At 35.9% G+C, this 25,329-nt stretch overlaps 1 protein-coding gene across 1 annotated transcript in view; it reads left to right on the forward strand.

Moving 5' to 3' along the window:
- Nucleotides 1-25,329, forward strand: part of LOC107035974 (hemicentin-1) — a 147,357-nt gene that overhangs the window by 94,675 nt on the left and 27,353 nt on the right. The window contains exons 6-7 of the mRNA XM_015253642.1: nt 8,995-9,291; nt 16,819-16,949. Coding sequence (XP_015109128.1) covers nt 8,995-9,291; nt 16,819-16,949 — 428 coding nt within the window. The remainder of the gene's footprint in view (nt 1-8,994; nt 9,292-16,818; nt 16,950-25,329) is intronic.

The raw sequence follows: 25,329 nt of genomic DNA on the forward strand, positions 1-25,329 counted from the left end.
CCTCCCCCGCCCGTACCCACTCGCCACCCCCACAGACGCACTGATGACATAAAATGCATTACACAACTCGTGAGGTAAGTCGGTTTTACACGCGACGAAAAACGCGGCTTGCTGTGTAAAACACTTGTGTAAAATACCATACCAAGCTTTTCTCCTTAACATATGCATAATTCGTTGGAAAATATGAACTTGCGTATTTTTGGATCGTTTCTAGGAACAATTTTCTAGAATCAATGTTTGATTATTTCTATTTTCATCATTTTTTGGATGTAATGTAAAAATATTTATGTCATTCGGCCCGATAAACCGGGGTTCTAACCTCGCTTCGCTCGGTGAGATCACGGTTTTCAGGCCCAACGACATAATAGTATATTTCGTAACGAGTGCAAAAAACATTTTTTCACGAGTTACGAACAATATTTTTCATCACAATGTGGCGGAAATTGGACTTTTAGGCACGCGGAGCGTGCCGAAAAGTTCACTTTTCGTCACAGTGTGATGAAAAATATTTTTCATCACGCTGTGCGAAACAGTAACTTTTTAGTCCCTTTTCCACACATTGTGATGAAAAATATTGTTCGATACTCGTGGGAAAAGTGTTTTTTCGCTCGTGGGATTATATCACTCGCCTTCGGCTCGTGCTATAAACCTCCCACGAGCCAAAATACACTTTTCCGCACTCGTAACGAAATATACTATTTCATCACGCTGTGACGAAAAGTGAACTTTTCGGCACGCTCCGCGTGCCTAAACGTCCAATTTCCGCCACATTGTGATGAAAAATATTGTTCGTAACTCGTGAAAAAATGTTTTTTAGCTCGTGGGATTATATCACTCGCCTTCGGCTCCCACTCGCCAAAAAACACTTTTTTGCACTCGTTACGAAATATACTATTTTGAAACACGTGCTTGGAAAAGTGCTTTTTCGTTTACAGATTTTTGTGCGAAAAGTGGCACTTTTCGTCACTTTTAAAATTGTAAGAAAAGTAACTTTTCGTTTACAACAGCTGACTTTACTATATCACCGTTTGAAAGATGGCACCAGTCGGTACGTTCTCGATCAATCCAGTGTCGTTATTCCTGTAACTATGTGCGCCGCTGAAAACATTGGTCTACTGTCGGACTGAGGAGATTGTAGCACTGAGTGTCAGAGGTGGGAGACAACGATTGTAGTAGGGATTGGGAAAAGTGGGGGTAAATTTGAGGCCCACAATCTCCTCAGTTAAACCATACTCGTCTTGACTGAATTAGATCAGCCATACGGCAGCCATTACGCGTTAGTCGGTCGCCTCTCGGATTTCATGAAGCATTCCCTCGTCATCCTCCATGTTAGTCAAAACTTCAATCCCACAATAGGATGACTTTTCCAAACACTTATTTCAAAAAATAGTAAACGTTACACGTGTGAAAAAGGGGGAACGTTAAACTCATGTGTTAATATTTTTAGGGAGAGTCGTAGGACACGCGCAGCCGAGCGATAGACGAGACGAGACAAGCCGAGTCTAGTGCGGGCTGCACGTATCCTACGACTCTCCCTAAAAACATTACTATTAACATTCCCCCTTTTTCATACTTGTAACGTAATATACTAGTATGTCACACGCACGGAGAGAAATATTCAATAAAAATTACGGAACAATTCACGTAATGAGCAATGGCAAATCATTTTCCGGCAATTTTTATAGGAATGGAAGAGAAGAAATCTGAAACATTTAGTGAATTTTCAGGGTCATCGTTGAACAAAGTACGAATTTTTTTAATCGTTATTTTACAATGGCTTCGACCCGATTAGGGTGTGCTGCGATGATGATCAAGACTTTTAAATAGTTAGATCTCACCATTCTACCCGGCCGGGTTTTGATCTCGGAACCTTTCGTACGTGAGGCAACAAACTTACCCACTGCGCCAAGCCATCGGGCAAAGTATGAAATTGTTACGTAATTTTTCACGAAGAAGTAAAATCTTACAGAAACTTGCCGACTTATTATGCCTCCAATCAAAAATTCTTGAACGCTCAACAATTTTGATGAAGCTGGTGAATTATTTCTACGTTCCGTTCCGTAAAATTTCTTAATGGTTGGGGAAAAATTACGGAACGACTTGTTGTCCCCACAACGGTGAGTCATCAGACGGGTGGTTAATTTTTACGGAACAAATCGTAGAATGTACGTGGCGATTCGTACAATTTCAGTTCCAACTCACACTTTTTATTAAATTTTACTTCGCTCGCGGATTACGTTTCGAAACATAATTGTTACGTTTTTTTCTGGTAATTTTTATTGAATTTTTCTCCCCGTGCGGCGATAAAAGTATTATCTGACGAATATAACATTAAATTCCGGGACGAAAGCGAGACTGGACGCATGACATGTACTATTTCCTAAAATCAATTTTTTTTTTCTAGTTTTCAGAAAATTTCAAGTCTGAAAAAAATACAATGAAATACACTGCGATACAAAATTCTGCTCATTTTTTAAAGGTCGTTTCTTTATTCGCCGATATAAAAACTACCTTAAGGGGAGGCTACTATGAGTTTTAAAAGTCGTGGGTTATTGGAGTGAGATTTTTCATATGTTAAAGATCGATTATATAGATCTGATAACGAAAAATTAGTGCAAAAAAAAAATTTTTATTGTTCGTTTGCCCGAAAACGCTTAAAATCTCAAAAACAGTCCAAGGCCTCCAATTTTTAAGCTACGAACGATTTTTTTTTCAAAATTTTCAGAAAAATATGTGGAATAACAATTACGAGCTATTTTTTTTTAATTCGCCTCTTACATGGCTAAATTTGCTTTTTTTGTATTTTTTCACAAATAGTGAATTTTTTTATATGAAAAAAACCGAAATCGGCTGTGTAGGAGTCGAATTCCAAAAAACTGGCTCGTAATTGTTGTTCCAGACATTTTTCCGAAAATTTTGAAAAAAAAATCTTTCGTAGCTCAAAAATTGGAGGCCCCGGACTGTTTTTAGCATTTTTTAAGCGTTTTCGGGCAAACGAACAATAAAAATAGTATTTTGTGCGGCTCGCCGGGAAAAGATGCCGTTTTCCAGACAGGGCGTGGGGTTAGCAGCGCGAGCCGAAGACGAGCGCTGCTAACACGCTCTGTTTTGAAACGGCATCATTCCCGGCGTGTCGCACACACTACTTTTTCAGACGTGGGGGGCGAAAATTTGATTTGACTAAAATTTTTAATCATCTTTGATTATTAAAAAATGGATTAAATAGTGGAATAAGAAAATAGCCATTTCAACTTGTGAGAGGAATTTTTTTTCATATGTATGAACAAATATGTACACAAATTTTTCAATATTACTTCAATTCCAAGGTATTTAGTAAAAACGAAAATTGAGTAAAATTGTCATATGAGATTCGTTTCATATCACTACTCGCGATGAATTATAAAAGAGAACGACGATATGGTAATGTACGAATGTTTATTTTTTTTTTATTTTTACATTATTATGAGACAGAGTTTTATAGTTAAATGTCAGTAGAAAATCAATGGGGATAATTATATTTTCAACTATCCTTTTTATGCTACTCACCATGCTGATCGTAAATATTATGAGCGTCCAATTTGTGGAGTTCATCCTTACGACAAGTTCCACACACTCCAACAATCAATATAACCTGTAAAGTAATTAATAATTCTCATAAATCCCAAATTTTTTTTATAAGCGAGAGAAATTTCTAGTAAGACGTATCTTCTAACTTTTTTATTCTAAACATCGATAATAATAATAATAATAATAATAATAATAATAATAATATAGCAGTGGGGCAAAATAAAACAGTCGAAAAACTACTATTTAACGCAATTCTAGCAAAACAAATTTTTTTTATCAACTTTTGTTTATCAACTTTTTTTATTATTAGGGGTACTAATGAGGATAATAATTTTATGTCATAGGTTCCCAGAATCACGCGATTCTAACCTCGCTTCGCTCGGTAGAATCGCGGATTCTGGGCCCTATGACATAAAATAGTATACGAAACTCGTGCGTTATGGTGTTTTACCCATTACGCACTTGTTGCGTAATATACTATTCTTCTTCTGTAGCCCTTTTCATTTTGTTTCAGAAATGCAATCGCTTGGTGATGATTTTTTATGTTTATATTATGTTTTGTAAGAACTGCTGATAGCAGCATTGAACGTAATGACCACAACGTAGTGGGGCAGTATTTTCCACTATCTTTCAGTTGCCCAAAATAGACAAGGAAAATATCTTTAGTAAAAGAATTGATTCCGTTCCGATTCTCTCCATTCCATAAACTTTTCATAACACTGATCGTACTTCGGTTTCGATTTTTTAGATATTAAATCGTCACGATACGATTCTGCTTGATTTCTCACTTCTTGCGGTAGGTCATTATCGTTTTTGCGATATAGTATATTTCAGCACATGTGGGGCAATATCGTCTTTAACGTGTGGGGTTTACAGCATGAGCCGAAGGCGAGTGATGTAACCACACACGTTAAGGACGAAATTTATTACACACTCGACGCTTCGCGTCTCGTGTCATGAGTGGCGTAAAAACTCTTCCACAAAATCTTCCTCCATTTCGATGGATTGTGGATTATCATTGAAATTAAAACAAATAAATCACAGGTGTGATAAATCACATACAACAAGTTACTTATAGGTTAGTGAGGATGAAATTTCACGGCGTTTACAAGTATTTTGACACGTGGTGGCGCATGCGTGGAACGATCTGGACCAACAGAATATAGGTCGAGACGTGAAAATAATAATCCGGACCTTGGAGAGACTCTTTTCCAGGCTCTGGGCAGTCAGAAAAAGAGCCTCTTTGCCGTCTCTAAACGGCCTGGAAAAGAGGTGGTTTTCCGGCCCCAGTCTGGAAAAAAAATTTTTTTGCACTAATTATTCGTTTTCAGATTTATCTAATCGATCTTCAACGTATGAAAAGTCTCACTCCAATAACCCACGATCTTTAAAACTCATAGTAGTCTCCCTTTAAATTTATCAAAATTTCGATGATTTTTATTTATTAAGACTGCATAAAATTCTTTTCTAGAAATGATATAAAATTTCCTATATTCTACAAATGTATGTTATAAACTATGAAAACTGGCATTTTTCTCCATGACCCCAAAATAATTGAATTATTTCGGTCAAATGTATTTACTTCTGGTTCTGTATAATATTCTCGTAAAATTTTATTGATAACGCTGCAAACTTCAGAAATGGGCACAAAGAAATATTCAAAAATAGTGGACGACGTAAAAGGGTAAAGATGAAACGGAAGTGAGATAAATTCCAGTCATCATTTTGGTGCTTCTTAAACTCTCCTTTGTCGGTTTAAGAATTTCTCGGAAGTTCCTTCGGTAGAGTATAAAAATATTATGGACCCACGTTGCGAAAGTTGCAGTGTGACCCTTTTTTCGCATTTACATTTCCGTCGTGGGCTTGTAGCCCACTGAGTATGAGTATCTATTCATACTCCTACGGAGGTAAATTTACTCAAGTTATCCTCAGATAAATATTTCTTGAAATTCAACGAAAACCTGAAGTAGGACAAATACAGATTAAATTGATTGCTTTAGGAACTAATTAATGAAGGAAGCCGAACAAATCAATCAATATCACTGGAGATTAATGATCTGAACAGTCCGAACGCATTTCTGTTATGAGATAGAAATTTATTGACGAGCCAATTTACTGGAATCGAGATACTTACATAAATAGGTAACGGTGGGGGGTGACGTAATTTAAGGAAATGTTATTTCCCGCGGAGTATTTATTCTCTGAGGCTTCTTTAATTGATAACAGCACTTAACCGGGTTTCATTCACAATTTTAATTAAATCAAAGCGGTAGACATAATTCAGAGTGGACGGATGCCATAAAATTGTCAGGTGGGGTATTATTGAAACCTGGTCACTATTGGTGCATTTAAACCTCTGTGAGACAACTCAGATAATATAATATTATGGTCGGTAGATGTACCGGCGAGCCCATACGCAATAATATGTATTCTGAAAATTATATATTTTATGTATGGAATTGGCCTGGTTCATATATAAAAGTTATATAAAATATAAATTTATATATATTTCATATATATTTGATATAAATCTCATATCTATTCGAAGTATATATTGAATTGGTCAATATTATATATTTTTATATATTTGTTTTTTATATATTTTTCCATGGGGGGGCCCTTAGGAAATCACTGGACCACTCGATTAGAAGTCGAGGAAGAAATTACTGGAAATCAAGTGAGGCCCTTCTAAACTCTTTGGTTCCCCGAATCTTATCCATATGACCCTCTTGACCGCATTGCACATTTCTTCGAATATTTCACTCTCGAGATTCCAACCATATGACGCTTGTGAATCTTCTAATTCTTCTGAGCTTTCCGATTGAAGAAACCAATGGTCAAGCGATTTGAATACTAGGGGAAGTGGTTCTTGTACGCTCACCTAAAGAATAATTCACCATAATTTATGCATCCTATTAACATAATTCACCATAATTTTTGCATCCCAAACGATGATTTCGGATAAAAATTATAATCGCATAGCATTCTTTGGCTATTCAGCCAGATATTAAGAAGTCTTGAGTCCTCAATTCTTGTTTCAATTCCAATAAATTATCAAAAAATGAAGATTAGAGTTGAGTGAGCGGTATTGGCCGCATGCAGCTACACTGTTAGAAATTTTCTGAAATTTCATGGAAACTATGATAGTAATTCTCATGAGAGTGACATTGAATCGCATTTAGGGGAAAAATGGTTATGAACTTTCAAGCTTTAAGTAAAATTCAAGGAAATTCAAGGAAGCTTTCAGTCGGAGTGAGATGGAAATTTCACAAATCGATTGAATTTTCAATGGAACATGAGTATTCTCGAACAAAACGACATGAAAATTCAAAATTTTCCCTGAATTTTCCCGATTTTTCTGAATTTTCACGTAATAATTTAACTGAAAAATCAAGTATTTTATTGATTTTCAGATCATTTGAACCAAAAATTCATGGAATATTTGATTTTTCAATGTCAATATTTCCTGAAATTTCAGTGGAAATTGACTACGATAAAAATTTCCAAGATTTGGCACGGAAAATTCAGCCGAAAATTTTCAACAGCGTAATACCATTCACGTCAAAATCAAAAATCTCCGATGTTGAATGATTCAACGAAATGAATGAAATTCAGATTTTATTTGATAAATTTAAATGGATAAGAACAAAATGATATTGTGCAAATATGCTAATGATACTCCAATCATTATTTTATGTTGTTTGAAGGAATAATAATTAAATATTACGGCTCTATTTCCTTTGAACATTTTATTCTTTTTCAGAACAAGTTATATGTTTGTATATTTATTCGTTATAACCATCTAAACTTGTCACCTCATCCTTCAAACAATGTATTGACGGTATATAAAATGTCAAAGCGATTCTCATTTTCAAATTCTTCCTTCATGATCCGAAAATATCTCTTAAAATAGATTTTCATGAGAGGAAACACTAATTATGTTGTCCTTGCATAATTTTTTCCAGAATTTTAATCCAGAATTGTATCCCCTTCGAATCTTCCACGGACGAAAAACTTTAATAGAAAAACCTATCGAATTCGTTAGAAAATTCTATTGAATTTCTATTGAACTGTTGTATTAGTTTTTGGCCAATTCTATTAAAATGTTCAATAGAAAATATTCAGTAGAAAAAGTCAATAGGATACCATTTTTCTGTATACCTTATCCTATTGAGATATTTTCTATAGGATTTCCTCGGCTCAAATTTTCTAAGTTTTTTCGTTTGATTTTCTTGATGAGAAGAAAAATCGAATGAAAAAAACTTAGAAAATTTGAGTCGAGCAAATTCTATAGAAAATATATGAAAAGAATAAGTTATATAGAAAAATAGAATTCTGTTGACTTTTTTATTGAATGTTTTCTATTGAACATGTCAATAGAATCAGCTAAAAACTAATAGAAAGTTTAATAGAAATTCACTAGAATTTTCTAACGAATTCGATAGGTTTTTCTATTAAATTTTTTTGTGCGTGTCTTACTTCAAGAACTCAATGGTTCTTGATTCAAGAGCCCAATGGTTTTTGATCTAAGAGCTTTTCTCCCTTACAAGTCGATTTTTATTTTCCTGAATTTAATGGATTTTCCTTTCAAATTCACGTAACCCTGTTTGTAGTCTCAGTAAAGTGTCTCTTGCAATCATAACTTTCATAAAAGCAGTAACATGATTCTGAAAACTAGGAACTTTTCTCCGTGCATAAACCAAAAATTCCCATCCACCTTTTTACCCCATCTAAAACTCATCTATCCTTCCATTTATACCTCGCAATTCTGAAAATCCCCCGTGATGTCGATAAAACTGAGATAGCTTAATTTACAGCTGATTGCGGTCCAAGTAACCGCCAGGCTGTCCTCGAAGAACTGCTGCCAGAAACCGTGAAACGACTTTTCCTCAATTCGTGTGTTAAATCCTTCCCCCCCTTCCCACTATAGTACAAACCATAGACGTATCTGCAATACCAATACACATTGGACTAAAACTTCCACAGCGAAAGCATCAGTAAAAAAAAGGATCAATAGCGATAATATTTTGCGCCAACTTTACAGCATGTAGAGGTCTGTACTCTATAGCCGGCAGGCGCCAGGCGTACATTTTCGACGAGTTTTCCATAGTTGAACGAAGGGGGGCAATAATCCCGTGGATTTGATTCGTCGTATAAATCAGTGGCACTCCTGAATTCGATTCATCTTCGACAGAGCCACTTTATCTCCTCGTAATTCATTAATTCAACTAGTTCTGGAAATTCAATAAATTAAGGTATTAACTCGGCATATTATACATCGTTGGAGATTGTTGGAGATAACTCGAGCAATTAAATATTGAATTCCGGTTGAGTGAGGGTGAATTTTCAAGTGGAATCTCTCTGAAACTTTCAACTCAAGTGGTATTGTTTTTTTTATTTATGTACTTTTTTATCGTCTGCTTTTAGTGAAGCCTGTTGCAGTGAAAATACGTCTCAATGATGACTTCATCCTCGCTGGACATCCAATAGCTGCGGTATGTGAAACATGGGGCAGCTGGCCAGCCGCTACCCTAGCATGGAGTCTCGGTGGACTGAAATTCCGTGACCCAAGTGTAGCAACAACCCAACGAAGCAATTCCACGCTGAGTAAACTTGCTCTAGTACTTGATCGCGATGACGATGGCAAAGAGTTGAGCTGCACAGCGGTCAATCACAATTTTCCCGGTGGTGAGCTCAAAGAGATTCGTCAACTTCGAGTTGCCTGTGAGTTGATGATATTGTCCAGTATTCTTTCATTTTTTGTTCTGCCCCAACAATTTTTACCTTCGGGCTATTGCACAAACGCAAAGTAAATCCCCGGTTAAATCGAAAAATAATCCATTTACTTGACTGATTTCATTTTCGAAACGATTGCAGTTCTGATAATGAAAAAAAAGGAAGATGATGGAAATAGAGAAAAAAATTGGTGGAGGATAGATAGAGGGGAACAAAATCTAGGTAGTGGACTTTACTTTTACGCTCACGGACTATAATGCCCCGGGGAATATATACTTCAAAGCTTTGGGTGGTGGAGAAAGAGAGAAAATATCGGTGTAAAAGTGAGGCAGAGAGAGCCATTTACCTCCGGCCAATTTCATCCACCAACGAGTGTTCGTGGCCTAAAATTTACCGGATCGGTGACCAGTAGGTAGCAGTCGCCCAGCAATTTGCCACGACATTTTCCCCTGATGAGTGAACTTTCGGAATTCGATTACCTCATCTGAACAAAATTTTTTCTCTCCACTTGAGACTTTTTGTTTTCCATTTTTATTTCAATTTGTTCTTCAATCTCCAACTGTTGTTTATTAAATTTATAATCCCTGAAACAAGAATTAGGGAAGTTTGTGTTGTTGGATCAAACTCCACGGTGTTCACAAATGTACTGGAATACTATCCCCTTGTCCATTGAGTAGAGGAGTGAGAGGAAACAAAGTTGGGAGGACCCCACCAACTACGGCAACGTCCAATGGTACTTCAGGGACTATAGTGCAATTTCATGTCAGACCGCCGCATTCATAAATTGGTTAGAACTCAGTGGAGACGTTACCTCCGTGCGATTTGATGCTATCTCATCATGTTGGATATCCTTGAGGATTGTGGTATACCCTGACTCTCGGTAGAGTTGGATATTCCAGGGTTTTTGAAGAACAAAATATCAAGAAATAATAATACTGTGTCTACTTTAATACTCGGATTGCACAGGTCAGTGAGCAAACAATTGAGGCTTCTCTCGCGCATTGGATTTATATTATCGAAAGAATTCCTCTTTTGATCATTAAAGTTATTTCAAAATCGCTCGTTACATGAAGTTGAGACAGAATTCCTTCAACGGTGAATAAATCATTTTAAATTAATGGAAATATTAATAATGGGCGGGAAAGGAGATAAAAGTTGAAGGTATTTACATCTGTTCCGGCAGGGGTCTGACGACTGATAGATTTCATGAAGTGAAATTTGACGATGAAGGATAAATTAAGAATTGTAGTGAGTTAATTGTTATGATTTTTTAGCATCTTTTCACCGCATTTGAAATTTCGAAATTATTAAAACAATATCATTCGTAGAAAAGAAACAAAATCGATAAAAATTACCGTGGAAATCAGCAGTATTACTATTTTGAATAGCAGCACATCGTAGAACTTATACGCAGAACGCGAGGTATAAAATTTTGAAGAAAAATTAGTTGAAGGAATGCGCCAATGAAAATAAATAATTCCGCTAGAAACAACATTTTCTAAAAAGATTGAAATCACCCTCAAACGTAAAGTTAAAAAATAACATTGAAACTAAATTCAATCTTCCCAAGAAGGTAAAGAGATACAATGAAGTCGACAATAATGACGATAATTTCATTCAACAGGAAAATCATTTCTACCCCAACTAGTTATTGAAATTCACTAACTGGTTAGTAATAAATTTTTTTCAACAACTAGTTGGTGAATTTCAACGACATTGATCGTTCCCACTTAAATTGTGAAATTCAAACAACATTCATACTAATGGCTTCATCTTAAATATAATTGAATCCGTAATTCACATAGTTGACAATATTATCTTGCAGTTGACAAATAAACACTAATAGACAGGTCATCTCGGATAAACGTCTCATACACTACTATAAGATGGCAAGCGAGACAAACATAACAACCGCCATGATAATGAAAGAGACAAAACAGCAATTGTCCCGATGAGTACTCACAGGCGATAACGGTTGTTACGTGATTGACGATTCTCACCACTCCTTGTAGAAGGAGCCAATAACCGTGAAACACACCAAAAACCAACTCTTGGTCATACTCTTATGAGTGAAATACTCTATTATGTTATCCTTTGTATATTACAAGGCACTCTTATAAAGGCTATAATAATTGTCAACCCTTCATATTATTTTAATCAATATTTAAATATTGAAGAGTCGATACTCAAGAAGTTTTATCGCGTTCTAGTGACCAACAATTATATTGTGAATCAAAATTTATCTAATTGAGTGAAATTATCAAAGGAGTATTGAACACGTCCGGCGCTGTAAGTTATACTCTACAACTTACACAACATTGCCTGCATTAATTCGTATTAAAATCATTTAGTTAATTATCAATGTAATGGCATAATAAAATATTTGGGAATTCGTTAATTATTTTATATGCTCTCCCAATTCCTCGGGTCGTCTCAATCACATTCATTCTACATATTTCGTAATTTTGTTAATTTTAAATGAATTAATTTGCGCCCAGCATTATTTTATTTAGTCAAGTTTTGAGCCCTAGCAGCCACTCACCCAGGCCACGCGAGGTGTAGCATTTTCTTGTCAAACATAATTGAACAAATTAACAAATTCATCGTTAGAAGAAAATTCTGTCTCATTCAACTGAATGTTAAATAATTTGACAAAAGAGGCGACGGTAATGGTTGGGTGAGTTAGGTGTTGCTCCGGTGGCAAATTTTACATTTCGTTGGCTTCGATTATTTTCGATATATTTTTTCAGTTTTAAGTCTCGATTGTTTGGATTGAGCGTGATCGGCTGAGTATAATATTTTCCTGTCACGAAGTTTTTAATTAAATAACTTTTTAATATAGTCATATTTTCAATAAGATAGATTTCCTGAAAATTATTTGAACATTGGGCTTCTATATATAATTTTTCCATATATCTATAGGAGATGAAAATTTCTTATAGATGTATAATATACTTATTCAAGATAAAAATCCAGAGATGTAGAAAGGATGAATGAATAATAAATTCCGATTATGCTACAATCTCAAATGAATGATTTATATTCTCAATTTATCTGGAAAATTCATACGTCAATCGTCCTAGTTTAAAAAACAAGATTTTGAACGGAAATTTGCAAATACACTTGTATGTGAAAAATTGAATTTAGATTTTGTTCTCTGACCTGGTAAATGATGATAATTTTAGCGAAGAATAATGATTGATATTTACTCACAATATTTGTTTTTAATTTGGTTAAATAGCACTTGTGGATCCTTCGGTATATCTCATATTCTTTAACAAACAAAATTTTTCCTATATCATTACGATTACTTTCTATCAAATTACGTTCATCCAATCGAAGTTCTGAGATTTAGACGTTAGAATAGGTTTTGGTTTGAGAATGTCCACATCCACGAAACTGTTTGGCCAGTCCTCTTCTGACGTGAGCAACTAAATTTCTGCCGAATAGACAAAGAAAACATTTTTTACTCAGAAAACGTGTGTGTAAATGAATAATTTCGAACTTAAAATAATCCTTTTACCCTTTATATCCATCTATCAGAAATATCAATTAGTTGTTCCATTCCGCAGTTTAAATCATGCAAAATCAATTTCATATTATCATCTACTTCTCTCTGAATCTTCTTCTTGTTATTGCAAATTTGTTATTTCCACAGACCAATGATTTTTAATCTCTCCCGATCCTCCATCCATGCGAATCGTTTTTCAATTTAAAAAGAAAAACATTTGATAATTGTCTGGTAAGATTAAAAGGCCAAGAAACTAAGGATGGGTTCAGAAGAAAGTTTTCTCAAAGTCGATGCAAGGAATAGCAATGAGCCAATCGTTTCTTTGCGGATGTAACCAGCCGGTCGACCTCAATTCAACTAGAGTCAATTAATTGGCTTGTTTGGACAGCCGTTGCAGTTTCCTTCCGCTTTGGATTTTCAAGAGGGTCACACTGACGACGATACTTTGAAATGGAATTTTCTCGTTGGGTTTTCGTTAAAGTAGAGAACGATAGATAGAAAGGAAGAGAGAAATAAGAGTGAGAGGTAGGAAAAGGAGGAGAGACGGTTACTTTGCGAAACGAAACGATCGTCCAAAAACTTTTTCGTCTAGCTTTGGATACTGACGACTACGTTTTCAGGGAAACTCGTCTAAGAGGGGGAGTGAGTATCGACGGTCTCATCGACTACATTTCCGGCATGTTCTCATCGGACTTTCGCGCATGTTTTCGGTTAGATCGTTTGCATTCTGATGGTACGAGCCACTGCGACGGTAGACTGTCGAATCCAGTATTGGGGTTATCGGATGTGGACGTCATCTCCATGAAAATTCTCAATAAACGCGACATTGACCCGAGAAGCCCACGTAGATGAAATTTTCCAGGTGAACATCAGCCACCTCATCCGTTTTTTCTCCAATATTACACTTTAGAAACATTCAATAAAGGAGAAAAAAATGTCATTTTTATCAAATTGCTGCAAAATTCAAATTCATAAATTTTAATTTGAACGGTAAAATTAAGCATATAATGTGGAGCAACTGTTGGAGTATGAAAAATATAAAATGAATAATGACATTCAACTGGTGAAAAAAAATACAAACAAACGGGGGTTCGAGCGTATCCGACAGAAGGCATGTGACCCTTACTTTTTGCGTTATTAGTCTCTTTCTTCCTTTTATTTCTACCAATTCCACTGGTAGTAAGCTTCCGAATGGATCTGTAGCAATTCGCTATCCTTGTGACAGGCGTGCAGTTCCTGAAATGAAACAATTCACCGAAGATTCTTAAGAAAAAAAAATTACGCATCCATATTTCACCGTTCTTTTTCACATCAGGATAGCTTAAAAGGCCATATGACATGAATATATGGTTTTTTCATTTTATAGAAGTATGAGAAATTGAGACAAAGCTTGGACGACCGCCGCAGCCGCACCCTGCCTGTGTACACTATTGTTTTTTATCTTTATTCATTCTAATTCCATATTTATACTAATTAAACCACATATATATACCCTCTGTATACATACGTATGTTCACAGAGAGAAAAATATTTAAAAACACGAATTGGGAACCATTCGAAAGCCAATGAACACTGTTAAAAATTTTCGTCTGAATTTTCCGTGCTAAATTCCGGTAATTTTTATCGTGTTCAAGTTCCACTGAAATTTCAGGAAATCTTGTCATTGAATAATCAAATATTCCATTGATTTGTTGTTCAAATGATCTGAAAATCATTAAAATACTTGATTTTTCAGTTCAATTATTCTCTAAAAATTCAGTGAAAAACTGAAAATTCATGTCATTTTGTTTCTGAATATTCATGTTCCACTGAAAATTCAATCAGGTTGTGAAATTTCCATCTCCCTCCCACCGGAAACTCATGAATCTCCGTGAATTCTACTTAAAACTTGAAAGTTCATACCCATTTTTTCCCTAAATTCGATTCAATGTCACTCTCATGAGATTTACTATAATATCTTCCATAAAATTTCAAAAAATTTCCAACAGTGAAACTGGAACCAATAAAATTCCAAAGAAAATCTAAAAATCGCAAAATGCAAGGCTTCCATTCGGAAGCAAAAAGGAGTAACAGTTGGAAAAATTTCCAATGTAAATTTGAATGAAATCAAGATATAATTGTTGAGTTGAGTTGTTAAAAGACTCGGGGAACCTGTGTTTCTGCCCTCCACTAGTGGACTTTTATTACTTCTGACGACGAAAAAATGTCTTGGATGACACTGTTTTAATTAAGGTCGTAAGTTCAAGCGATCCCAACCACCGGGAGCATTTGCCCGACGCCTCGTAAACTCGTTGGAATAATCCTTGAAAGTAACCGTCTGCAAAACGGCAAATTCAATTACCAAGAACTCGCCGCCAGCAATTAATGCTGCTTCACGCTTCCGATATAATTTTATTTCCCGCCCCCTCCCCTTTTTTCTATCTCTCTTTTTGCACTCTATAGTTGTCTGGTGCTCCATCACAATCAATCTTTTTATTTTTCTCATTCTTCATGAGCGTCGTTATTTATCGTGAATTTCCATTTCAATTCTCACGGGTTTATTAACACTTCTGTTCCGAAAGCAATTAGCAATACTTCATTCTCTTGTAGAAACAATCTGTTATTTTTCCCATGAAATTCGAGAGAAAAAAAGAGTGACAATAGGCAATATTCCCGGATTAAGCCACTTTCAAATATTGACAGGCACCTGCAGTTATGTTTGAAAAACTCCTGTGTAAACTACGTGCAATGTCTGTCATATTGATTGTACTTCAAAAGAAGAAACATGTACAGAGAGGCACGTTCAACAATCGTAGATTGTGATGCCTATGACAATACGCGAAAATGACGACGGTATAATCTATCTGTAACTACAGGGATTGTATTAAAAAACACAAAATAACGAATAAAATCCACAAAAAACTCAATCAATCATTTGCTACAGAAACAAGCGGCCCATTGCACAGGTCTAAATCAAATTTTTTTTTGCTCAAAATTAGCAATTCTCTTCCAAATGGATTAATCGGATTGAAACAAAAAAGTGAATATTCGATTTTCTGTTATTAATTTCAGATTAGTAGGGATCCTTCCTGAAGTTTAACCTCAGGAAAATGCAATAGTTTTTTTTAAAACAATTTGAGATAAGATTTTTTAGTGAACTAAATTTATTTTAAATTAGACAGATTACAAGAATTCATGCTCCTGATACGTTAATGTTGATGTCTCCTTGATCATAAGCAAATGATTTAAATTGTATTTTTCTTCTGAATAGTAAATTGGGAAGAAGATATACCAGCCATGAAACCTTAATATGATCCCTAAATGACCCAAATGTCTAACGTGAGAACCATATGCCCTGGTTAAACATCTAACAGACGCCGACTAAATTAAAATTAAACTGGTTTAAACTTTCATTGAACATAGATTAAACCTTGACGAAACCTTGGTTAAGCTCTGATTAACCTCCGACTAAACAATGAAAAAAAACCACCGGCTAAATCCCGACTAAACCATGATTAAACCTCGATTAAATGCTTTTTAAGTCTATAATTTCGAAGCATATGATGCGGTCGCCACTATCTTTGAACTCTACCGAAATAACATCCAAACGAATATTTTAAGGATGATCGATTATTTTTTGAATGAAAATTCAAAAAATAATCGAAATTAATTGTTTTAGGATTAAGCATCCAGAAATTCTGAATTCTAAATCTAGGATGAGCTTAAAATGAGAGGAAATGTGTTCCAACTCGAGAACAATTGTGCTAGATTTGAATCAAAATCACTCGAAATTGAAATGTTTTCTCTCATTTTGAGGGAGCATTTTATAAAAATAAGTGCACATTCAATTTATTTCGAGAACTTTTTGCTGTATACATTTCATTTCTGAAATCGACAATTCTGAAATACTGACGTTTTTACTGAAAGCTAGAAACTTTTTTCTTCGTGTTTATCTGTTTCTCACAGCGATTCATAAACTATTTATTTTCCTCCATTGAATAAAATTATTTTATATTCTGTTCCAGATGCACCAATATTGCAAGCTCACCTTGCCGTAGGCTATATCCTGGACTCTTTGCGTGAAGGTGATGACCTGAAACTGATTTGCAACGTCCAGAGTAATCCTCCACCCAGTGAAATCGTCTGGTTTCATAACGTGAGTTAATAAAAAGAAAACTCTTTGATCCACTTTCCTCATAAAAAAAATTGCATCCGTCACGGCAAATTTTATTCTGCGATATCAACACAGCAATTTAATAATTCGCCAAAGGCAAATGAAATATGGAAGTTGTTGGAATAGCTCTTATAAAACGCTAACACGGAGAATATTGAATTGGAAAAATGAATCATACTTTTTCAATTTATCTTTCGACTCATTTTTATTGAAGCAACAATCGAATCCTCATCGATACTGCAGTTCAATCAAGCACTGGTCCTGAATTGTGAGATTGAATAATAACCCCATTACTAACTATGTACGTGCTCCAATGTATTTTTCCGTAAAAATACCCCATCGCAGCTTTTTTTTTATTCACCCTTTTTTTCCTTTCATTTTTCTTCTTTGCTATTTCCCCCTATACTCCTTCTCAGCAGCACTCTCTTGTCCTGACGCTCTATTTATTTCACCGTCTCCCATTTTTGGTCTCACATCTTGCTCTTCCCGTTGCATTAACCGCCGGGTATTAAGCGTAAGAACAAAATAAAAATTCATAAAAGAGGAATTAAAAGGAAAAAGACTTAAAAATTTAATCATACAGACGGAAGATTCTTGAAATTTACTTAAAGTAAAATGGACGTATTTCATTATCCTGTCATAAAACTACACACCGAGATTCATGGAAATGTTTAATTACTGGCGAGTAAATGCACTTAGGGTGAATTTGAATGAAAATAAGAAAGAATATGAAAAACCTTATAATTTGTAAAGTGGGCATTTCCCCCGAGGTGCCTCGTAAAAACGTAGATTTTATCGTTGTGGTGTAAGTCTTGTCCTTGCAGTTGGGATAAGCCATCAGTCATAACCAAGGACCCTATTGGGAATTCACGGAGAATTTAACACGTGCATAGAAAATGATCATCCGCAGTGGGAATTATGATTGCTAAATTGTGGAAGAAATCCGAAAAATAGAGTTAAAATTTTTTAAAGCCGTTCGTGAAGAGGAACCGAGGACAATTTCACTAGAGATAAATTCCAAGATAGCCTCACTGCATACATTTTAATGATAAAAGAAAGATAAATAGTTTAATAGTGCAAATGGGATCCTCCAATATTTGGAAACGAGTTATAATTTGCCTCACTAAAAAATACGAACCAATTTCCCACCGAATCGATTGTATTAATTACACAAGAATGTGTAATACCAAATTAATCATTTCCAATTCCGGATAATGGGTAATTCAGAAAAATCCCCCTGGATTGATATCATCAACTCCAACAATTAATCCCCTCACGCTCCAATTAGGCTCAATAAGCAGTACTAATTAATATTCATGTTCAATTGAAATATTTTAGAGGAATTGGGCTTTTACTGCTTCCATTCAGAAATCAACACTTTAAAGATGATCAATCATAAAAACCCATCGTCGGGTGTATGGCCGAGTTGGTAAGGTGTTCGCCTACAAAGCCAGACGTCCGGAGGACCGGCGAATTATTTCTGGATTATTTGATTTAGTCAAATAATATAAGGATACCACTAAGAATGTTCAAAATAAAATGTTGAATTCCTGAGAGAAAATAGAATTGAGCATGTTCGAATGATGTACATGCAAGGTGCAATTTCCCGTGTTTCGAGAACCTAACTGACTACACGCACGAAAAAATTTAATAGAAAAACCTATCGAATTCGTTAGAAAATTTTATTTAATTTCTATTAAACTTTCTATTAGTTTTTGGCTGATTCTATTGACAAGTTCAATAGAAAAATTTCATTAGAAAAAGTTAACAGAAAATATTTCAATATTTCAATAGAATAAGTTATATAGAAAAATTGAATTCTATTGACTTTCTCTGCTGAATATTTTCTATTTTTGAACATTTCAATAGAATCGGCCAAAAACTAGTAGAACAGTTCAATAGAAATTCATTAGAATTTTCTAACGAATTCGATAGGTTTTTTTATTAAATTTTTTCGTCCGTGTATAGTGGATTCTCCCCATTATGTGTAACTACATACTGATAATTCACGTGTGTCGGGAACCTAGCTGACTACAGTTGATTCTCACCATCATGTTTCATTGCATTCTGATCATTCACTTGAAATAATGTCATAACATCGTAACCGCTAAGTTACGGAGGAAATAGTCGTGAGCTCTAATGACAAGAAAGAGTCGAGAGTCCGTCACTAATAACCTAGCTGTTGATGTGACATCAACCCCTAATAAACAAAGAAACAACATAAAAACCCGTAACTGAAAATGAGTCAGACTATTTATTGAGATGAACCTTTCAAACAACGAAACCTTAGCCTTTCAATTTTCTACTAATCAAAATTTCCCGGCCCTATAAAATAAATCCCAGAAAATACCCAAACACCCACTCAAACAAAAAAAATCCATTCACCAGGATTCCCCCCCGACAGTTAGAAAACTAAGAGAAATAAGAGATAAATAAGAAAAAGGCAAAAAAAGAGTAGTAAAAAACAACTTTGGAAGGACTTTCCGGACCATAAGCAGCGCTACTTTGTATTCCTCCGGCGAACAAAGCCAAAGTCTCGTTGAGTGTCTTGGCGTGCCGCTGGCGACCATCTTCCTCGTTAAGAGTAGTCCTATACGTAACCCGTAGCCTTAATCCTCGTCCGGACCTCTGCTCTTTCGGCGTCTGCTGCACAGTAGAATCCTGAATGGGGCAGTGTCCTGGAGTTTCAACAAGCGACCTCAAGGTGGAGGATTCCGTGTACTTCCGCTTTTGAGTCTAGATGTACTAGTTCTTGTGGAGTCTCCCTTTGAGCATTTCATCGCTCTCTTCCTTCTTTTTTTCCCCCAACGTATCAAGAAACCCCTCAGGACACTCGAGCCCATGTTTTATCTCAATCCCACACCGAAGAGGTGGAATTACTCAGTCTTTAATGCAGGGATAGAACTGATGTGCATATTTATTTTTCGAACGGAGATTGGCAAACCCGATGGAGGAAGTTCTTCCATCTTTTTCAAATTTCCACGCCCACTTACCTTCTGCTCGATGCAAACTGCCACATTACTTTCCACATTTCCTTTTTCTCTTCCCTTCCATTACCTCGGAAAAGTTGTTGGAGATTCACGTCAAGATGATGTGAAAACACGAAATTCAGCATGTCTCCAATAACTCCAGCTGCTCTTTCCTCCGATTTCGGGGTAAATTGTCCAAAGAATTAGGAATATTTGTTGAGAGACGTAATTAGTACACATGCCTCCAGGAATAATGAGAAGAGGCTCATTATGGTCCAATTTGAGTTGATAAATTACGGTGAATTCTGGAGAGACACATATCTGGTTGGTATATAGCTCGCGGGTACACTCACCAATTCTCGAGGGGGTTTGGTGCGCATAAGGAAATGAGGCACTTCAACTGACATAACTCTCCGGACCAGAAGCAACTCGATCAATGTCCCACTCAGGTTTGGTACGCTTGTGCTACACTTGTGGTGATGATTCAATGCGTCGATGATTGTGACTTCGTCCGCTTCGTTTTATCATCTCACGTATGAAAAAAATGTGTAGACATGTTCTATATGAAATTATGTGCGATATTGTACATGAATTTGTATTGCTAATGGCGAAAAAATCAACAGGAATCATGAGTTTTCGATTTTGTTCTACAACGGACGAGTGGGTGTTCGGTTATAGAAATCACAACAAATTTTTTTTCGGCTGCTGAGAAATATGGATCACAAAATAAGGATCAGGAAAGTGGTCTTAATTGTCATAATGAGGGTTAAATGGATCAGGTTAAGGGTCATATGGATCAGATTAGGGGTCACAAGGGGTCAGATCAAGGATTCAAATAAGGGTAACAATGGTCAAATTAAAAGTCAAAATGCGGGTCACAAGGATTATATTAAGGGTCACAAGGGTCCGAGTAAGGCTCCAAATAAGGGTTATAGGGCTTAAAAGCCAAGAGTCACTAGGGTCAAAATAAGGGTCATGGGGCTTAACGCCAAGAGTCACCAGAGTCAACATAAGGGTCACAAGGGTCAGATTAAGGATCACAAAAATCAGATTAAGAGTTCAAATGAGGGTCATAGGGATCAGAAACTAAGGATCACAAGGGTCAAAATAAGGGTCTCTATATATCTTTCTTTTCTATATTATAAAAATCCAAATCACCTTCTGGTGCTGAAAATTTGGTACACGAAATTAAGACTCCAAAATTAAGGGCCACGAGGGATATAATGAGGATCAGAATAAGAGTCACGAGGCTTAGATTAAAGGTCACAAAGGTCTGACTAAGGTTCATGTGGGTCATATGGGGGTTGGTGAACGTAGCGAGCAGAGGGCGTAGCCCCCTAGTTTTTTTCTAAATAGTCACACATCGTAATTTTATCGCTTATTTTTGCCTTTGGGGCTTATTCTCAACTTGTTACGAAACAAAATTATCGTGCAATGTATTGAAGAAGAAAGGAGCAATAATACACAAAACATCTAGTCTCGCGCTTGCAGTCGTCTGTTTGTTTTTCATTCTCAAGCACAATCATCAGAAAATTTCCAACTATTTATCAACGGACAGATTATCTGTTTCTCGGTGCATTTACCCTATATGGTAGTCTCGGGAGCAGTCTCACTTAATACAGTGATTAACCAGTTCACTTGGGGCTCGTCGTGCACTCACATAGACTGGCTATATCCTTGAGACAGAAGTGCTTATTCGCTCGAGTTCTCCACGCTGAGGGAGATAAATATTTGGCATTATGTTCGCCTATGACTGCCCTGAAACTAAAATTCACGAGGGAGTCGAATACCTAATGGCCCATGAGCTCACGAAAGGACAGGGCGAGAGGGATGATGGAGTTAAGGGTTGACGTCAACGAGCCGTGATCACCTACAAAAAGAAACAGGAGGAAGGAAAAAAAACCAGTTGTCCTGTTAAATTTGTGCTTTACCCGATGCTCAAGACCCTGGAGAATATAAAAGCCAACTCATTGTGTGTGAAAATCCAAGGGATATAGGCACATTACTCTTTGTATTCACTTTTTTTCAATATTTTTCTTTCCCCCATCTTTTTATATTCCATTCAATTTACATTTCACCATTGTCAAGCATAAAAGTTTTATTCATTTCGTAATGTAAATGTGGCTGCATGAATTTTATCGCACTAACTTGAGGATGATTTGGAAATATTCGTCGCTGAAGAGACGAACATTTTTTTTCCTTTTTTGGAAACGTAAAAAGGTTGATGTTAAAGCATATAAAAATCTCGGAGGAATACGTGACTGAGTGCCAAAGCTATTTCGAACGCTCGATAAATTTTACACTACGTAGACTATGGTAACTGTAAAAATGTGACGATATGAGAGGCGTCAATTCTACGTACCTCCGTGAAAATTTCAAGATATGAAAGATTTTTCAAATGCTGACTGTTCAGTGAATTGTTATTTCACCTAGTTTAGTCATTTGTAAAATATTGTTACGAGGTTGTAGACACATTCCTGAGTACATTGTACTTGTTATATTGTAACGAGTCTTTTTCACTCGCAAAAAGAATACTTGAGCAGTTTCTAGAATCCCGAGACTTTTTCTTGTGTCTTCTCCTTCGTTTCAACCTCCTTTGATGAATGTTGGAGATGTTTGCATTTGATTTGATGATGATGTCTCGCATTTCACATTATCTCTGAGCACTAAGTGTGAGATTTCGTTTTCGAAGTTGGTAGCAGTGTGCTCCAACCTCACGCGCAGAGGAGGGAGATTTGAATAGCGCATTACTCTTTCTCTCTCCTTCTTGAATTCTACTGATTTGCATTTTTTAAACTCATCATGGACTTATTGTAAAAATTAATGAAAAATTGATGAACAAGGTCATATAGCGCTGTATATTGCATAGAAATTTTTCCCCTATCCTCGATTAATTTAGATTTTCAACTCAGTCCGTGAATAACATGTGGGCGAGTTTATTTCTGAGGTTATTTTACGCGGGTAATTTGAACGTTTGATTTTCTCATGAAATTCTCAAATCGAATCGGAGCATGAATTATAAATAAATGTAGGAAAGAAATACCTTTTTTTCTTAGAGCAGAAGTGATTGAAAATAGTTTCTGTTGCGCGGAAAAAAATCAATTCGATTCATACGAAAATGATCGTGTGCTCGTTTTGGAAAAATGACTGAAATCTCCCAAAAAAACAAAAACAAATGTTTTTGCAAAAAAACTGGGCCAAGAAAAAGTTTTGTGGGGTCGTTTCTGGAAAGAAGAAACATTTTTTTCTGGAAATCACAATTACCATAGAAATTTTGCAAAAAATAAACAAATAAAAATCAAAGCCAAGTCAAGAAATGTCCAATGGATCATGGAAGGTGCTATCAGATTATTATGGGGAGGATAACTCTGAATAGAAGGATTTAAAAAAAAATCTTCATAAAATAAAAAATTCAGTAGAGACAGGATTCAAAGTTCTTGGCGCGGAGTTTTCCAACTCATTGTCTCGTATCAATCTGTATCTTCTGATCCGCGCCAAGAACTTTGAATCCTGTCTCTACTGAATTTTTTATTTTATGAAGATTTTTTTTTAAATCCTTCTATTCAGAGTTATCCTCCCCATAATAATCTGATAGCACATTCCATGATCCATTGGACATTTCTTGACTTGGCTTTGATTTTTATTTGTTTATTTTTTGCAAAATTTCTATGGGAATTGTGGTTTCCAGAAAAAAATGTTTCTTCTTTCCAGAAACGACCCCACAAAACTTTTTCTTGGCCCAGTTTTTTTGCAAAAACATTTGTTTTTGGTTTTTTGGGAGATAACGAGTAATTAAATATAGAGAAGCCCGGCAGTCGAAAACCATGAGACTGGCCTTTTAGTTTTAAATAAATAATCTACGATATAGATATAAATTTCACTGCAATAAATGAATTGGCTGAAGGCCTACACCTGGCGCGGGCCTTTTTATAATTCAACTCGACAAAATAATTAGTTCACTGGGCACCAGTTAGTTTTTGACAATTAACAACGTTTTCCCGACTTAACTCAGGGAGTGAAAAGTTGGAAGATCCAAGATTAGAGAAATTCGACAGAGATAGAGAGAAGGAAATTAGGCAAGAATATTAATGAATAGATACTCACTGTTTTGTGTCGACAAATACACTTAGTTTATTCAACAGGAACCTCAAAATGTTCTTGGGAATCGACTCTTCTCCACACAAAATAAAATAAATGGAAAAACAATATAAAATATGATTTAGAATACAAAGTACATTCACACGCTTTCGCTGCCGGGTGAAGAGCGTCTCGCTGGCGACTTGTTGCCTATTCTCAGGCCCAGGCATTAGCAAAAATCGATACTTCAGGGCATGAACCTGTAGTGACGACGCAATCACGCTGGACCGTCTTCTCAGGTATCGATGAAATTCAAATTAAAATGCGTGAATGACAAATTTAATGAATCACCATAATGATGTATGATAAATTAATTAATATTCGACAAATAACTTCAAATAATTCTCTGAAGCAGCCCGCGAGATCCCCGTGAACAAGGAATCGTACCGACGTGAAGGGAAAAATAATACCTCCTGCCACAACTACCATTATTCTAGCCCCACCGCTCCTTCTAGCCCTTTTTGAAAGAGTGCTCCCATCATTTCACTCTCTATTTTTTCCTCTGAGAGAGCGCTCCCGTCATTTCACTCCCAATTTCACTCTTTGCAGGAATGCTCCCAAAATTTTGCTCTTTGCAAAAGCACTCTCAACATTTCCTCTTAATTTCACTCCTTGAAAGAGCACTCTTGGGAGCAGGAGCGCAAGAGCGGGACTTTTGCTTCGAATAACACAGAACTTATAACTGCCGACTAACACAGAGACTTTGAAGAAAATGCTCTTTTTAAGGTTGAACCAAGGAAGAAATTGCTTTCGTCACAGCATAGTCAACATATTTCTACTAATAAATTAGCAATGTGCTTCCAAATGGAATTTCTATGGCGATGTATTTTAAATGGAAGTCAATGATTTATTGAACTCGACATTCTCACGATGTTGCGTCAAACTGTTAGTGTCAATCTTTTGTGGTAAATAATTTGTTTCTGCGAACGCCCCAAATATACAGGATACCCTAGTCAAACGAGCAACTATTATTAAAAAAATAATTGTAAAGCGAATATGATGATATGAAGTACAACATATGAACATATGAATGGTGATATGAATTAATTTTTTACTCTCGTCAAAATTAGAATTCATGTAAGAAAGTATCAACGATGAATAATTTTTTTAGGGCATTTTTAAATTATTTTTCCTCACGACACTCAACGACTTAAGCGGAGTCTGAGTACACTACTTTAACGAAGACACAATGATTAGTCTTCGATTGTTTTGGCTTTTCCGAGGGGTTATATTTCTTGATAGCAACAGCCATTTGG

Source organism: Diachasma alloeum, unplaced genomic scaffold, assembly GCF_001412515.2.
Source record: "Diachasma alloeum isolate Michigan unplaced genomic scaffold, Dall2.0 Dall_scaffold_00203, whole genome shotgun sequence".
NCBI classification, from domain to species: domain Eukaryota; kingdom Metazoa; phylum Arthropoda; class Insecta; order Hymenoptera; family Braconidae; genus Diachasma; species Diachasma alloeum.